The sequence below is a fragment of the Melospiza georgiana genome, chromosome 13 (genome assembly GCF_028018845.1).
Source record: "Melospiza georgiana isolate bMelGeo1 chromosome 13, bMelGeo1.pri, whole genome shotgun sequence".
In the NCBI taxonomy this organism is placed as follows: Eukaryota; Metazoa; Chordata; class Aves; order Passeriformes; family Passerellidae; genus Melospiza; species Melospiza georgiana.
In genome coordinates this window covers 10,466,253-10,485,106 of record NC_080442.1, presented here as the reverse complement: position 1 = coordinate 10,485,106, position 18,854 = coordinate 10,466,253, and the positions used below count along the sequence as shown (strand labels likewise).

The following is an 18,854-nucleotide window of genomic DNA, read 5'->3' as shown; positions in this document are numbered from 1 at the left end:
TTATCCTACTTGTGGAGAAAAAAAAAACTTCAGATGTTTAGCAAGGCCCTTCCAATTTTTTTAGTGCTTCAATTTAATCTTCCTTATTTACAGAACACTCCAAAAAAAACCAATGCCCAGGACCTGAAGAGGAAAAGCACTGAACAGCCCTGCAAACACTGCAAGGTACCCTCCCTCCACTGAGGCAGCTCATTGCACACCTCATCTCTCTTTTAATACAGTAATGGGAAAAGAAGAGAGAGACACTGTAACAAATCATCATCTTTATTTCAATTTCAGTTTTCCCTATCATTAGGTTTTAGTAAATCAAGATATATTTAAGATATATTTAATATGGGGGAAGAAAGATATATTTAATATGGGGGAAAAAAGACTTTTATAATCAAAGAGTTTACTTTTAATTGCTTCTTCAGAAATACATTTTGATAATAGCAACTGCTCATTACAATACAAACCAGAAAAAAGCATTCATGTACTGTGGCATGGGAAGTACTGCCAGTTCTACATGCTCTACATAGTTTCTTTAAAATTTTTACGTTCTTTAGGCCTCAACAAAAACCAAAGCTCCTCTTCCAGGTTTGGTAGCAAACAGGCTGTTATTCTCCCCTGCTAACCTTTGGCCATCCGTTTGGTAATAAGCTTTTTTTACATTTTTTAGGAAAGTGTTCAGCTTGTCAGTAGGCACCATTGACACAGTGCAGCCACCCCATCCAGCTCCAGTCAGACGTGACCCAATGGCCCCAAATTGCCTAAAGGAAAATAACAGGGGAAAAAATAATGTAAAATAAACCAAAAAGAGGTACTTTGTCATATATAAATTTTTATAGAAAACTCAGATGTGTTTTGAGTATTCCCATGTCATCAGACTTTTCTGATGTTCACTTCCTTGTATGTAACACTACAGAAATTTGCAGTTACCCTTTTGGACCTAAGAAAAGTACTGATGCCTTAAACTGCAATATAGTAATTTCTGTCAGCTCCAAAAGTCCCCTTGTTTTCTAAAGCTTCAGCATCAGCTGTTTTTAGGATCACAGCACAGCTGAGATGAAGAAAGCAGGAGAAGAAAGGAATTGTGTTAGCAACATTCATAAGACATCAGAAGTGAAAACAGAAATACATGACAAAAATAACAAAAGAGGGTTCATAAACTAATTGCACAGGATGTAGGCATGCAAGCCATTTTCTAATGTGGCAAAGACAAATAGCTCTATTCTTCCAGGACAGATCTAAACCATGCTGAAGATTCACAGGCTTCTGCATGACTACTGAGCATGCCAGTCAAGAAAAGGAGAGTTCAGAGACTCTCAAAAAGTCATAGAGTCACTGCACTCTGTATAAATAAACTCACATAAACTTGTGTTTGTGCTGAATGGACATAGGTGAGTATCTCTCTTTAGAGGAACCTCAAGAACTTAAGACTGACAGCAGTAGAGGTAAAGTATGAATGTAGTCCCAAAACCAAAAAAAAATGCTCTTAATGAGGAGTGTGAACAGAAAGAACAATGACAAATAAATGACATGCAAAATATAAACCATTCCCAGCCTCAAGACACTGGCCTGCTAGAAATGTCTTAGAGCAAATCCCATGCTGTTACACTGCAAGACTCAGATGCCATCTCATTAGAATTTAGCACTGTTTTCAATAGTTTGCTTACCTGTGTTCCTGATCTTTACTTGGAAAAAGTAGGAAAAGACCATGTAATGAGTTACTTTGGGGCTTTTCTAACTTAATGAGAACAGAACCAGTCAGATTTAGAAAACTCTTCTGAAATCTTATTCTTGTGGGAGATCTAATCTGACTTACAAACAAATACTTTTGATTTGTTTCCAATTGCCATGTATAGAGAGATTCACCAGCCCTAGAATATGTTAGAGGGAGAGACAATATCATGTGACTAGCATTGGAAAATGACAGCTTATTTAGAGTGGGCTGTTGTAATTCTTCATGTGTGCATTTTATGTTAAATGAATCTGGTGTAGTGCTGGGTTAGTAGAGGTTTAGGTCATATTTCAAGCAAGTACTTGCATATGTGTTTGATTCTAAACACACATCTCTTCTTGAACAGAAACACTTTCTTCAGTGTGTCTGTGTGGTGCCACCCTTCATATTGACTCGATTTTATGTTCATTCTGCATTTCCTGTTGATGTTTTATTTTACTTATTGTTATTCCTGTAAGCCACTCATTCTCTGATGCAATTTTGGTAGTTTCTGGTCCATGGAGCAACCTCCTAAAATGAGCAGGACCCAATCCAGTATCAGTTGCAATCAATAAGGATATTCCCATTGACTTTATAAGGCCCAATCCACTTCTCAGTGTCCGTTAAATCAATTGTCTGTACTCATTTTGTCTGTTACCTCAGACAGAACTTCGTATTTCAGATGGTGTCTGGTTTTTATTTTGGTAGGCAACCAAAATCCCTTCAGAATTGTTCTGAACCTTTTATTGATTTCATAATTCTCTGTGGTCATGCTCATGCCTCATTTTTACTGAGTCATTTTCGAATACTTAGTAGAAATAAAGCATAAAGTAGACAGAAAATATGCCTGTTGCAGAGCTGAAGTCACTGTGTTTCAAAATACTGTGGCTTAACAGTGTCAAATGTGGTGATAGCAGCCACCTGGGGCTGCTGAGAAACCTGATGGGCAGTGCTGCACCATCTGAAAACCAGGTACCTGGTACTACGTGGATCCAGGAGAGAGCACCTAATTCTATGTCTGCAGGAGATGTGGTGCCTGGGAGGTTTCTAGATCAAACACAAAGAAGTTCTCTTTGGAACAGGTCTGAAACTGCCTCATTAAAGTTTTAATCAGTTCAGTACTAAGCTGGACCCCTCTGGTAAAGTGGGATTCCTGGCCAGACACTCCTCTTGTGCACTGGGATCTTTTGGAGAGGAGTCTGAGCAGACAATCCTGTGGATGAGGAGCTGCCCCACGCAGTGGGAGCTGTGGGTTTCATGTGTTTCATGCTGGGCTGTGCTGCAGCGAGCAGGGTGCTGGGGCTGGACTCCAGGGCTGGGGCACTCAGCCCCCAGTCCCAGGGTCTGGCCTTTGCTTCTGCAAATGTTTGTGTATCTTGTTCCAGTCTTCACTGGATATAAAGAGAATTAGCTTATGGGGGTGTAAATGAGTAAAAATATGAGTAGTGCAGCAAAGGAAAGAAGAATAAAAGAATAAAAGGAGGGAGTAAATAGGAAATCCCATAGTTTGGTATATGGAAACAGTGGGCAAGACATGGTAGTAGTCCATTTTAAAAATAACTGTGCTTTTAAGAGGTAAAAAACCCCCAGAGCAATATTGTTAATTTGAAATACTTAAAATTATGAAGTAGCTTTTCAGAAGGCATGGAGTTGACGCGGTAAGATTGAAATCCATAAATGGAGAGGATTGTGCTTATTATGCTTTGTAATTTAGTTTGCATTTGGATAGCATCTTTAACTGTTTCTGGCTTTGTTGAAATTTCAAATTATGCCATGACTGCAGGCTCTGCTGCTTTAAGAAAATCACCAGTAGAAATGGTAAGAGTCTTGACAAAATGCAGGATTGTGTTTGCTATCATAATGTACCTGGATGTAATGTACAATCTGTATCTTTTAAAAGTGGTCAGAGAGGATTCATCTGTCTGTCATGTAAGAGGCATGGCTGGGAACACAAAAATTATCAGGATTTATAGCACCAAAAGATGGAGAGTAAGAAAATGAAAGTAAGTTATGTGCAACACTAAGGACTGAGAGATTTTCAAGAGTACCTAACTTACTCAGGAGCTCACATCAGATTTTTTGTCCCTTAACTGTTTAGTAATCTGCTGTGTTACCTGCTTTAGAAGACTAACAGGTAAACCAGCTACTAAGAGCATGAGGAGGGTTAGAGAAAGCACAAGTCTTCAATCTTTGCAAAGTGAAAAAAACAACTGACCAACTCGTGGTTACAGTTTTCAGCACTACAAACCACAGCAAGTATGGATCCCTTTCTTTCTTGGCAGAGGTTATACACTAAAACATAAAGATCTAGGCAAAAGAGAAAACATCTGGATATGCAGATTATTCTTCACAGTTTAAACCTTGTAAGGAGAGAGCAGCAGTAGACTCAGGCAATTCTGTGGAATGTATTTTTGGAAAAGCTTTTGAAAGTTACAGGGCGGCTGTATATCATTGTGAGTAAAGAATGTAATTTATGTAGTTCCTGACCATTTCTATAATCACATCAGCCAAGTCTTCCTGGAGTGACTAGTGATTTTATGTTCTTTAGGTTTTTTAATGTACAACTTAAGAAAAGTTAAGACTTTTTTTTCCAAAAATTAGATGGTGGCTTAAGCTGCATTCATCCAGAAGAGCTATACACTTTTAGAAATCTAATTACTGAATCAGAAAAAGATTTAATACTAAAATTCTAGAGAAGAAAGATACATTTCTTAGGAAATCTTCTTGATGGGACAAGACTGCAAAGAATAATGAACAAACAATTTACTTTTTTCTGTGCAAAGAATACAATAAAAAAACCTAGATGAAATAATTTTAATATATAAATTTGAAATCATTCCATCTGAATGACACTCCACTGTGGTACTTAGCTCTGCCATCATATACTGTGGGCTCTTCTGCTGGTAAATCAGAAATCTGATGTTACATGGGCACACACATCACTTTTTTCCTTTACTGTTTATATTTTGCTCCCTGGAACTGAAATGCTCTGATGAATTTTTATTTAATTTAGAAAAAATCCTAAATGCTGCTTTCCTTTTGGTGCTGTGGCTGTGCTCCTGCCTGCCAGCCAGTGTCCCCCTGCCTGAGCTGGCTGGAGCTGTGTCACCATGGAAGCACAGAGCTCAGCACAAATGGGGGACACAATTTCCATTCCTGTGCTGAGCTTCCTGCTGCCAGAGGCTGTCACTGCCATGCTCACTGCTTTACTGGGACATGGCACAGGTAACTCTGTGTCTGCTGGAACATGGCACAGGTAACTCTGTGTCTGCTGGAACGTGGCACAGGTAACTCTGTGTTTACTGGGACATGGCACAGGTAACTCTGTGTATAATGGAACATGGCACAGGTAACTCTGTATAATGGAACATGGCACAGGTAACTGTGTCTGCTGGAACATGGCAATGTGTATAATGGAACATGGCACAGGTAACTCTGTGTATACTGGAACATGGCACAGGTAACTCTGTGTATACTGGGACATGGCAATGTGTATAATGGAACATGGCACAGGTAACTCTGTGTATACTGGGACATGGCACAGGTAACTCTGTGTCTGCTGGAACATGGCACAGGTAACTCTGTGTCTGCTGGAACATGGCAATGTGTATAATGGAACATGGCACAGGTAACTCTGTGTATACTGGAACATGGCACAGGTAACTCTGTGTCTGCTGGAACGTGGCACAGGTAACTCCACACTGCAGAGCACATCTGGCCAGGCTGTACCTGCTTGTTGTCCCCTGCCCAGGGCAGGACAGTTTCCTCCCAGCTTTCCTGAGAACAGGCCCTGTCAGAATGGGTTCCTCAGATCTGCCAGGTGCATTCATTGGATGGCACTGACTGAGGCACCAGCTCTGGGCAGTTACTGTATCAAAAGCAATGCAGATGTTAATATAAGGCTCCTGCCCTGCCAGTGGTGCCTCAGAACAAGCAATACCAGTGCCTTGCACAGGATCAAGACTTCGTTGCCCAAGATCTTTGATCCTTCAGTGGAGCTCAGTCTCTGTCTCCAGCTGGCCCTGGAGATGGTTCTCCCCTCTCACACTCAGATCAGCAGTTCCCTTTGAGCAGCTGGGGTAACTCTGGTGGAACTGTCCTGCTGAGTGACTGTCACAGCTTATTGTATGATGTGGTCACTATGTGATACAATAAACTGAACACAGTCTGGGAGTTACACCCTGGACTGGGTCCCAAGAGAAGAATCAAAACTTGTTCTGCTCAGTTGCTATCAGTCTGTCCAGTGGCTATCAGGCTGCTTTGTGTTTTAGCACAAAAGAGCACGTGTATCCCACATGCAAAATAATCTCTCAATGTCCAGAAGTCTTCTGTTCAGTTTTTAGGTTTGTACATTTCTGTCTCAGAAAGACATTTTGGCTTGCACACATTCCATCTTGTCTGCAAAACAAATCAGACCCACCTAAATAATCATGTTTCATACTCTATTGATTTACAAACCTGATAAATGGGTACTGCAATTTAAAAAATCCATGAGTGCAGAAAAAAAATAATACAGTAAATTGCATGCTTGTAAAATTGATATTTTCATTCTAAGCCAGACTAATTTCTAAAGGTGGTAAGGTATTAATTATTTAATTTTTTAAACTTCAAATTGAAACTGTTTATTTTCTTCAAGACTGAAAAGATGTAGAGAGAGGATGGGATATCTGCTTCTAAAAGACAGTGAAACAACATTTCTTGACCCAGGCCTGGAAACATTTGTGTCACCCCACATTTCCCTTCTGGCAGGGCCATAATGCTCTGGCTTAGGGCAGTTTCCCAAAGTAAGCATACCCTTCTCCAAGGAGAAGAAGGAATAATTAGGGGCACAAGTTAGGAGGGTGGCATCACCATGGAGCCATTATGGGACTGTGGGGAGCAGGTGGGACAGGGTGGTTGGAGCAGAGGCAGGGATAGCCCAGCTGGGCAACTGTTTATTTCCCCAGCCACTGTTAAAATGATCACCAACCACTAAATTCCTTCTATAGGCACTGGATTTAGATGAAAGGTAGTCTGTCCTGTGATTAACTATACCAGAAAAAGAGAAATAAGGAAGGACTGAAATGTGTCCATTGTTTGATGCTGACTCTGCTGGAGGGATGAAATGCTGTGTAGGATGTGAGTACTAAGTGTTTGTTTTTACTTTGTGGATTAACACACGATTGTACCAGATCTGATTGTCCCCTGTAGCTGAGCCATGGAAACAACAGCCTGTGTATGGAGAGAAGAGAAGGGACAAAATGGCACTCAGAGAATGTACTTTGGAATTGAGATTGTTTCCTCACCACCAAACTGAGTTAGGAAGGGATCACAGCTGAAAGATTAATGCTGAGGCAGAGATGGGGACTTAATTATATGTGGAAAGCTCAAACAGCACAGAGAGAAGCAGAGTGTCAACCCCTGTAACAGCACACATTTCTTAAACAGTGAAATGCTGTCCAACTTATCTGATACCCTGGACAACTTATTTTTTAATTGAAAAAATGCAAATGGCATTTCACTACATTTCATTATAAATCCAAGACAACCTAAGATTGTAGAACAGCTCATTTTTTCCCTGGAACTCCTGTGGCAGCAGTACTGAAATGGTTAAGAAACATGAGAAATGTAGATTTAGATTAGCTATTGGAAAGAAATTCTTTCATATGAGAGTTGTGAGGCACTGGAATAGGTTGCCCAGAGAAACTGGATGCCCCATCCCTGGAAGTGTCCAAGGCCAGTTTGGATGGGGCTCTGAGCAGCCTGGTCTGGTGCAAGGTGTCCCTGCCCATGGAGTTGGAACATGATGATCTTTAAGGACCCTTCCAACCAAATCATTCTATGGTGCTGTAATTCTAAGAAATAGAGAAAAAGTAGCAGTTCAGATAGAACAAGTAAGATGATGTTTTAAGAAAACTACTTATGACTTCTTTTGCAACTTAAAAAAGAGTAGCCAGCAGTCTAACGTAACACTTGTGACGATGAGTCAGTCCAAAAGCAAAATCTGTAATAAAGCCATAAACCGTGGCTTTCATCTGAAAGTATTACACAGATGTCAGCAGGGAAACAATTGACCATGTAATGTCCCTGCAGGAGATTAATTTTGTAAGAAGAGACAAGAATACTTTCATTTTAAGATTGCAATAGCCAAGGATGTGATGTTTTCTCCTCAATTCGAACCGTATTCTCCACAGGCGATTACTCTTCCTTGTGGTCACAACTTACAGGCAGATGTCGACCAGGCGGTCCAGTTCAGGACAGCTGCACTCATACATCTCCCTGCAGCTGATATGGCTCTGCTTCATTAATTCTCCCAGCAGCTGGAGTGCATTGGCAGGTGCTTCGCTGCAAATCTTCTGGAATTCCAGCACTCTGGCAGCCTCACTGTACACGTGCTTTGCACGCTGGTATAACTTAAAGGTGGAAACTACACAAAAAGAAAATTGCATTATTATTTGCTACAAAAGCAACATACAAAAACATAATAGAATTGTGGGGTTTTAGCAATTTATCCTTTATATGAGAACTCGCTAGGCTGAAAGTCTTCTGCAAAAGTTCTCCTACATCTTCTTTCAAAGCCCTAATAAAACATAATGTTTAGAGGTTATCAAAATGCAATGTACACATCTTTTTTCATTTTGACAGCTTCATGCACATGCTCTGGTTATTTCCTGTGCCACTGAACAGGCTCAGTCTCTCCTCTTACTTTGCAGAGGCAAGGCAGAAGCTTAAGGGTTGGCAGTGACAGCATTAGGGCATTAATCTAAAGCTCTCAGGTTTTCAAATAGCAGCAGAACACAGGCAGAATATCAGCAGAACACCTGGAGGGTCCCCAGTGCCCTGCAGGCAGCTGTCAGCCAGCACCTGCTGGCCCAGGGCCTTGTGTGTGGCTGCTCCAGGCCAAATCTGCAGCAACTGTGGAACTGTGCAGATGGACCTTCACTTGGAAAAAAACAACCACCAAACAACAAAAAACACCACCCAATTTTTCTCAACAATGCAGGCTCACTGTGACTGTAGTTAATACTGGATTAAAGGTACCATGAAGAGAACAGGTGCTTTCACTTTGGTTTTCAGGGTTCACTTTTGGTACAGGTTACTTGCCAGTGTCAGTGCTGCCTGTGTGGATGTGAAGAGATGCCAAGCCCAGACAGGTTAGTACTGACCTACTAAGATCAAAGACTAGTGCAAGGATTTTGGCTAAATTTTTTCTGTTGTGCCATGAAAAAGCAATTCTGCTGGGAAGGGTCAGGGGGGTGCCCAAACCTGTGTGGCCGTCAGCGTAGAGACCTCCACCAAGCCTGAATAATGGGGCACAAAAAGGAAGGAGATGGCTGTGGTTAAAGACACCACAAGCCACCCATATTTACAGGAAGGTTTGGTTTGCAACTAATATTTGAGAATTGATCTGCTGTTCCCAAGGTTGTGCTGTAGTCCATTGTTTTCCTCTCCCAATATAGTTCTGTTTGCTTTAATACCATGGCTACTATTTAGGAAGTATTGTTCACCAGAAGCATGCATGACATAATTTAATTTATGACTTAATTGGTTTGTGTGAGCTGTTTGGGTGGTAAATATTAATGGACTTTAACCTCAATATGGAGCACCCACTGCACTGTTTCCTTATTTTAGCACAGCAAAGCCTTGCTAGAGCACTTCAGAACATCCTTCATCTTCTTTTTTTCTGCATGTAAATTCTCCTTTAGAGTGAAGTTTCTCTCTCAATTCAACTCTTGGTCTCTCTTGCTTTCTAAAATGGCTGATAAAACTCTCAAATAGAGGTAAAAGGAGAAGCAAGACCAGCCCTGTATTTAAAATAGAACTTGCTGTCTGACCCAGTCCCACAGAGTTCCTACTTGGCTGTTCTGTGGAGACTGCCAAGTTCTGGAACCACTTCTGACACTTTCAGTAATCTAGATTTGCAAATACATGTAGAAATCTTCCTTGAAAGACTGGAAATAAAATTAGGTTCAGTATGAAGTCTCTCGTGTTGAACACTCCAGGCAGCAATCCTTACAAACTAAAACTTCATCAGCACCTCTATAATGCCTTTTTTTTTCTCCAGAGTATTTCACAACTGTAAATGCTGAAAATAGTGCTGAGACAGAACTAGTCTAAAATGAGACAGAAACATTTAACATAGCAATGTTCTGCTACTGCTGATATTGCTTCTGCTCCTATTTATTTTGTAATTCAATACAGCCTGCTACTGAGAAACCCTGTGCTGTTTGTCTTGTGAACAGGCCTTCTGAAAGCATTTCAAACTAGGACAGAAATGAGAAAATTGAGTGCCCCCCAGTACCATGGACTTGAGAGTATGACACGGGAAGAGCATATTTTAGTTTCTGATTTCATTGCTGCTGGAGTGAGTTGCACTGTGTTTTGCAAAGTGGTGCCTCTATTTTGAACGCTGAAGAAAGGCAGCTTGGCCTATTTTTAAGGATGGTTTCTCTTTAAATATTCTTTTCTTATGAGGCATTGTTTTAGAGCAAGGAGATTTCTAAATGTGCATTCGTTTAGGGAATATCTAAAGTTGCGTGAGAGATTGCCATAGCTCACACTCTCTTGTAAATCACCATAGAACAGTAGTAACCCAAAGAATGAACTGAAAACATGTCTGGTTTCAATTGTCAGGCCACAGACTTGCCAAAGGCTGTGATTGATTCGGAGACCACCCTTTGGTAGAGCAGTGCTCTACTGGCCAGATTACCTTAAAACCTCTGGGGTTGTGTTGTGCTCGTCATGATGGGAATTGGCAACCACAATGGGCTCTTGGCTCTGGCTGTGAGCCAGGGGACCTGAGCTGTGTCCTGTGTCCTGGGCTGTCTCCTCTCTCTGGGAGAGCCTCTCAGTGGAGGGGGGAATTTGCTACCTTGACACAGCTTCCTCTGGCTCCTTCCAGGCAGCAGAGAGTGGCTGTGTGTTATTTGCAGACTCCTTTGCTGACGTTTACCAAATGAGTACCGGTTAAGGGCTGGGATCCTGGCATTAGCTATGGGTCTGTTATAGGCAGCATTTTATTTCCAAAAAATTATGTTTGTGTTTAAAAATTTTTGTTATAGCTTGCTTTTCTTCTCAGGCAGTTTTCTTTTCAAGCAAAAATTATCTTCAGGATAGCAAACAGCTCGGTACTCTCTAAGCCTTATTCTAAAATAATGATATGATTCACGCATTTTCAGCTTTCAACACCAAATGCCTCTGATAATACAGAAACTTTCTTCTATGTCTTCTGTTTGGATGGGCAGTCCAAACAAACCCTCTTTACCTAACTGAAGACAGAGTACAGATGATATTTCTAAAAGTCGCATCTATATTGGAATCTGTTTGCTGCATCACAGCTTGTATATGAGCTCCATTGATTTCCTAAGCCATACTCACTCATTTGCTAAGCCAGTCACAGTTAAAAGAAACAAAACCAGAGGGTCCACACCTGATTAGTTTATATCTGAGCCAAGGCTGGAGTGCTCTGAAAGAGGAAAAACGGAAGCCCTCAAAGAAACCCTTGCAGGATTGCACAGAACTGGGTTATATGGTCTCACCTTCTGTGGTGCTCAAAGGAGAGCATAAAAAGCAGGGTTAGGGAACAAATGCCAGATTCTTAAAAGCATGTGGATCCTTAAGGCTACTATAATGTATGGAATTAAGTAATTAATTAGACCAAAAATGTAAATATACTTTCCTAATCCACTCAACTATAACAAAGGCCTGGTTTCTCCCACTTCAACTTTCGAGTTCTCTGAGTTTTGCTCCTGCAGAGGATTTCTGTCAGGTCACCCATGCACAGGTAAATTCAGTTCACTTACAAACCACCAAATGCCCCTGAAAAAATGGTGCCATTTTCCAGGGCACTAGTAGATAGCACTGCAGCAAGAGCCTTCCAAGTTGCTGTGACCCAGCAGAATAATGTTAATGAAAGCTTGTCCAAAATCCATATAAAATCCCTTAACAGACAAAAATCTGGGCTATTAGACCCAAATAATTGTGGGTTAACTAAATATAACAGAAATGTTTACTGTGGATTTTCAACTGTATGGTCATATTTTTAATTTTAGCAATTGTGCAAACCTGTCCAGTCCATTTAAAGGATTTTTTTTTTTCTGTATAAGTAAATGTTGTGGCTTCTCAGCAACTCCTATTATTTGTTACAACTTCAAATTCAGCAGATTCCTTTCTGTAGAGGCTTCCTGTACAATTCTATCTGACCTTTAGCTAAAGACCAACTTCTCCAGGCAATATATTTTTTTCTAGTCGCTTTGGCAGCTTCTAAAGATACATTTCACTGGAGATTAATGAGCTACACATGGCTGATGGGACTGTCAGAAATTTACAACCGGAAAAACTCACGGACACGCAGTTGTGTAGGGGACAGCTTCTAGCACCATTACTCACGTGGAATTGTACCCTTCTCTGTTAGGCATCCTGCTGATTGAACATGATGAGGGTGAAGGTTTCTGGCTCATAATGTATATAAGAAAATGCTGCCAGATGGCTTTAATTTGAGCCAGATTGTGAACCCCCTACTTGAAGTGGGGAACAGTTACTCTACTGGGACTGCTCAAGTAACTGCTTGCAATCCAGCTTTCTGAAAATAAACCAGGGGACAAGTCATCGCTGGATTCGGTGACACATTTAGCAGACACCTGTTTTGAGATCATGATAACTACTGGTTTAAAGTGATTTTTCCTCCAGAGGACTGATGGCTTTACAGACTTTTGCAATTAATCTGGACTATTCAGTGCCTGTGCCTAACCTGTGGCACACCCCAAAGCCTCCATCTTTTAGGTATGGCATCTGCCTGGAGTAGCCATATTTCAGTTTCTGTGGTATTTCCCAAAATTTCTCCATGACATGGATCAGGGCAAGGCTGAACTAGGCACCTGGACCCTTAAACTGGAAAGTGCTCTGAAGCCTGTCAGTTTGGAGGTGTCATGCAGGACATCTGATGCACAGAGAGAGCTTTATGTGCCCCTGAGCTGCCTGACAGAACACTCGAGACCCCCTCACCTACACCCATCAGTGCAGGGAGTGTGGAAACTGTTCCTGCACTCAGGTCACCATCAACACCCATGAATGGCTGTTCAAGCACCAGTGGAATTTGCAGCACAGATTTAGAATTCTCTTTCCAGGGGACAAATAGGAGTTAAACAGCCAAATCCACACAGAAAATGGATGCCTACTCCTCCCATGGCTTTTTCATTCTCTGGTTTAAATGTCAGAATTAGATTAATTTTTTTTTATATGAAGAGGAAAAATGGGTTTTAAAAATACCTCATTTAAGAAGAAAAAACATTTCATGGTTAAAGGAATACAGTGTTTTACAGAAGAATATCCTTTTGTGGTGAAGCTTATAAATACTTAATGTCCCACAATCACCACACACTATGTGTTCTGTGAAGCAGTCGAGTCCAAGCCAAAATTATGGCACAGTGCACCTTAGAAAGTAATAAATATTATTTTTCTAGAGATGTTCAGAAGCCACAAGTGCAATCCATGTGTAAACATTTTCAAGGGAGCTTTAAACTCAGGATTTTGAGTTGACCAAAGAACAACTGCAAAAAGTTTAGAGAGGATTTACACACCATCTGTAGTTCTCCGAACATGGGGAACGAATGGGCTGTACAGTGGGGAACTGCAGAAATCCTTGAATACTTGCTATAAAAGGGATGCAGGGTTGCTGTGGGCTTCCAGACCTGGCCTGGGACTTGACCAAAGCCAGTCGATAGAATGTTCCTTTGAGATGTGGAGTTTTTATCTGGTCACCCTTACATACTGATAAAACTTTATGTGAGTATACAGCACTGTCACTGGAGGAGTAGAGGGGAAGCTGGACTTAAGGATAATTTAGTATGTACAGAGCACTTTTAGATCCTTAAACATGAGACATAATGCCAATACAAAAACAGTATTTATAATGATCACTGGGCATGAAAAGATCTCCTAAATGTTATGGTTTCTTCTTCATGTTGAACAAAGAAATTCAATGACACTCTGAAATCCTCTGAAGAGGTTACTTATTTAACAGGATGTTTTCTCTCTCACATCAAGAAGCCAGGCATTGTCATTAAAATAGAGTGGGAAAGTAGAGGGGAAGTAAGAAAAATGTTTTCTTCAAACAGCCTCTGATATTCCAAAGCCAACATAATGTGTAATCTGTATAGTGTGTAACAAACCCAGCAGATTTAGATTCTTTCTATGTCTGTCTTATTTCTTCTGCATGTTTTACAGAAATCTGTTATTTAATTTTATATTGTACATGCAAAAAGGCTTTCAGCATAATCCTTTTTAATTGGTCTTATCAAATGAAATCACGGTCATGCAAGTTTAAGAGATTCTGTTCAGCAAACATCTGCAAATGGTATTCAGAGCTACAGTATAAAATTTCCTTTGAGTTTCTTTTACGGCTTTTATTTCTAAATTTTTCATCTAGACTTTTTTAAATATCAAGATAACCTGTATAAGCAACTCAATTTTGCAGAACTGTAGAATTTTGTTTTATAACCAGGTATAAGGAGTATAAACATCTGTAAGTTAATAGTCTTGCTTCATGAAAGGGAGAGTGCATGGACTGTGTAAGATTTACAACCTTGCAGCTTCCCTGGAAAGTGCTGCAGAGTGCAGGTACATGGTTCCTATATTCCTCATGTACAGACAGTACAAAGTTATCAAAACTCTTTCTATGGAGATAAAGAGCTGAATAAGATATCTTATTCCATCCTGGTATCTGCTGGCAGTGTAATTAGACAATAAGATAATCTCATACTGTCTGATATCACTGGGGTGCAAAACAAGTTGAAAATTCAGGACCTGGTCCTTGGTTAATATATAAAATTTACAATCACTCCAGATGAACAGATTATTTAAGTGTCAGCATAGATAGGTATGTTACAGATCTATACACATCCAATGTACACATTCCTGAAAGTAGTCTTGGAAAGGACTGATAAGGATGTAATTTGGCTCCAAGAGAATACAGGTATTAATGCTACAGAATGGAAACAAGGAAGAAGGATTCTTTGTAGTTCTTAAAGGAAGATTCTGATCTCAACTGGAAACTTGTTATGAATGCGAACAAATTATTTCATAAATTCTCTATTATTTGGTATTATTAGCAACCCTACTATATGAATCCAGGATTCATTTCATGTGTGACAATGCTCATGACTGCCTGGTATAATCCTAAACAATAATACATGGGAAACACTTTAAATAGCAAATTGTTCATCTCCACCAACATCTTCCTAGAAGAAAAAGTAAAGTGACAGAAACTTTCTCAAGAAAGGCTGAGACTTGCTGCCCAGTGACTGTTTTAGGAAGTGATCATGTATTTATCAGTTAAGAACAGAAGCACAAGCCCATCTCTGCTGGTCTTGAACGCCAGTTAAGCGATCTGCTATTTTCATCATTTTAGAAACTGTTCAATCAAAATCAAAGTTTGCTCAATTTTAAGTTAAAAGTTAGAATGAAAATATCAATTGATGATGGTATCAATTCTTTCACTTCCCAACCAAGATTCCAGCCAAGTATTCTGGCAAGACTTCCACTTGAACTACTTATTAATGCATAAAACTTTTATATAATACAAACATTGTACAGTAAACCCCACCATTTTATATATGCTCACCATCTTGCATGTTTTGACTAAGGATCTGAGAGTGGAGCTCCTCCAGGCTAATTCCCAGGCATTTACAAATTTCCTCTGCGCTGTAAGGCTCAGGATGTAATACCTCCTCGACAATGGTCAGCATTTCCTCTAGGCTAACTCCCAGCTTGCTTTGCACATCATGGAGTCTCAACATTTTTCTCCACTCCAGGCCTTTTGACTTTGAGAGAAGCTAAAATTAAAAAACAAAAAAAACCAAAAAAAACGAAAACAGAAAATATTGTGCTTTCCTGTTTAAAACTTTTAGTTGTCCGTAAGTACCTTTAAGGCCCATTTTCTCTTTTCACCTCTTAATTGAGAACCATCAGAACCTACTTTCTATCAGTAAAGAGCAGACAATACTTATATTTATTATTAAAGGTATGTGAATGACAGGTATTCTTCCCTCAAATCAGATACTGTCTGTAAAAGCCCTACTGGCATTATTTGTTCGAAATCAGATCAGTGATTTATCCTCTTCCATGGACTTTGTTACTTCAAGCACTTACCAACCTTTTACAATCCCATCTGGACAACTCTTTATACAAATGCTATAATGCAGTAACACTAGAAGTCCTTAAAAAGTTTATTTCCATACTATTAGTATTTGCTCTAACATTTCAGTTTGACATTTCCAATACACCCCTGGAATTTTCTGATGAACATTTGAGGTTGTCATTACAACCTTTTCTCACAATAGCCTTAAAAATATGAAAGTGGTCATAAGATTTGTGGGGAGAATAACCATAACCTTTGTCTATCTCTGAAGTTCTAAGTAAAATTTAAGTACTTTCTTTAACATCAGATTTAAAGGAACTTCTGAGCCTTTAAAGGAGTGGTACAGTGTTGGTCTGAATCTGTTCCATTCCTACATGGTTGCTGTGATATTTATTAGTTATAGACGGATCTGCTTTCCCCACTCCTGGCAATGATACCATGCTTTGTGTATCTTTGTGATGTTTTGGCAGTTGACAGTCATTACTACAACACACCAGAATCCTGAAAGACAGAATGTCCAACAGGCTTTTCTCTGGAAGGCTGAAATATGTGTTGATGCTCCTATGCGTCTAATGAAAATGGTAAAGCATTTTCACCTTTCCTCATAAGGTGAAATATTTTGATGTTATGAATGATAGATGAATAGTCAGTGGTCATTGACCTAGCACCTGTAATTTCATCAGATTACAAAGTAAAACAAAGATTAGCAGGTACACAGCAATGTCATTTTATTGTGTTCACAGGCACATGGTATGTGTCCAGTGCTGCACCATTTAAATTGAGTTTAAAACTTCCAAATCAAGCTGTATGTCTGGAAAGAGTTTAAAACAGTATAGAAAGACCAGGGAATTAAATCCTTTTTCTATACAAATCAGCATTCAAATCTTTTATGAACAAGGCCAAGATTTCACCCAATGTGTTTTATTCTTCTCAATGAGCACCGGTTCAGAATGAGATTGGTTTGAAATAATTTCTCTTGATACATATCTGAAAAGTATTTGTTTTGTTTTGTGCAAAGTTACAGCATGAAATTTAAGCAGATCTGCTGCCGAGCTATCTGGTGTAGATTCTTGCTCTCCCCCAACAGAGCTTTTTTTGCAGGGGCCCCTTCAGTTTTGCTTTATTGCAGTATCTAAAAATTAACTACTTTTGGTGCCATCTAGTGACTCGCTCAGATTTATGTGAGGCTCAGCAGAGTAAAACAAACAAAATCCTCATCATATAACTTTGTTGCCATTTAAAACACAATTTTACATGTTCAGTGGTAGGGAAAGAAGCAGAACTGTTTAGTGCCTAATGCAGAAATCAGCATGAGACAATTTTTCCTGTAAAAGACTGGTTAAGTCACTTCTGGCCTCCTTTTTAAAGACTCTGAATACCTAGAACTCTACAGCCTTTATGTAATTTGTATATTAGCTTACTTACTGATAAGTCAATAAAAATTACTGCTTCATTTTAGTTAAATATGTTGTATGGTGGTGCATACACATCTTCTTCAAGGTGCTAAATGAATGCAAATTATTTTCCTCATGCTTTCATCCCAATATTTAGCATCCCCTGGACTTCATTATGAGAAGTTAAACAGAATTTACAAACAATACTATTCTATAAGGCAACAAAATTTTTTCTACTTTCTTTTTTAATAAATAATCCCCTGCAGAAATATGCCACATGCATTGTCACATCTGTTCCCATTTCTTGAAGGGAGATGCTGTATTTCAGGCAAACCACTACACCGGGGCTTTACAGGTCAAATGTTCCAAATGGAAACTGACCCTGTTGGGCCAGTGGGCACGGCTTTGCTGGAAAGGTCTATCCTGCTTAGAGCAAAGGTTTGATTCTAACAGCACTGGGAAAAATATCATGGGCAAACAGAAATGGTTTTTGAAAATAGTTTAGCTGCAGCAGCTTGAATGGTAATGGACATGGAACAGAAATGGGGGGAAAAAAATCCCATCTCTTTAATGTGCAAAAACTAATCCCAATACTTCTCCCACAGTTGGATATTTGCTTGATGATCACTGACTAGATTGATTAAAGATATGGACATCAAGCAGCTCTGACCTGCCAGGAAATAGAATCTTTGGGCTTTATTATTCTTTATTGTTCAACATAGGCACACTGGAAAACTGTGAGTAACTGAGAGGAAAACATACTTGGTAAATGATGGGACAAATATAAATACAAGAAAGTCTGACTAAGAGTAAGTCCAGGAATACTTTTATAGCAGCATCACTTCCTTACACATAGCATTTCTATAATGCCATCTGAGCCCTGTGCCCAGGAGCTGATGGTGGCCCTGCAGCTGCAGCCACTGCTGGCCCCACACCAGGCTGAGGGTGAAGCAGGGGGGTGACATCCCCAGCCCAGCCGGGGGGAGCTCGGAGCAGTGAGGACAGGAAACGTCTTTAAACTGGAAACTCACTGTGACAGAGTGCAGGAGAGCACTGAGAGGCTGCTACAAGAACAGAGAGAGGGGAAGAGAAAGGCAAAAGAATGATTCTCTTGAGGGAAGGGAAAGGAACAGAATCTAAGAAAGATAATTTACCAGGATGATCAAGAACTCACTGACTGATAGCAAAATGTTCTACACTAATGCTAGCAGGGATATGTTGTGTTGGCATCTTTGCCTATGCAGTATAGCAGTATGAAATTCTAGAATTACCTAAAGCAGAAAAGGGGGGGAAAAGCCTATCCTAAGGCACTTAGAATGAGAATTTCTTTTAAAGCATCATTGCAAGGCCCAGCATGTTAGTTCATAGTTCCATTAGCTTAATGGTGCTTAAAAGACTTTCCTGTTTCAACTTACATACCTGCCCTCCTTCACCCCACTGTGACCTCTTCCTAAAGACAGACTTTTCCTGGCACAATGTATTTTTATAGTGTGTGCAGCTTTCCATCTGGGTAGCATATGTTTAAAAACAGACAGGTGTATGTTGTTAGTCTCCTTACAGTCGAGCATCTGCTAAAAGTGCATTTTTAAAGATTGCATCATAGCTAACAGAAATGTAAAAGAAAAGATGTTTCCTTAATACCTCT

The 18,854-nt window shown here is 39.9% G+C and overlaps 1 protein-coding gene across 1 annotated transcript in view; it reads right to left on the bottom strand.

Annotated features, from left to right (window-relative positions):
• Positions 1–245: 245 nt before the first annotated feature.
• Positions 246–18,854, bottom strand: part of GALK2 (galactokinase 2) — a 46,786-nt gene continuing 28,177 nt past the window's right edge. Inside the window, exons 8-10 of the mRNA XM_058033777.1 lie at positions 15,300–15,510; positions 7,904–8,105; positions 246–749 (exon numbers count right to left, since the gene is read on the bottom strand). Of these exons, the coding sequence (XP_057889760.1) occupies positions 542–749; positions 7,904–8,105; positions 15,300–15,510 (621 nt within the window). The 3' untranslated portion in view covers positions 246–541. The remainder of the gene's footprint in view (positions 750–7,903; positions 8,106–15,299; positions 15,511–18,854) is intronic.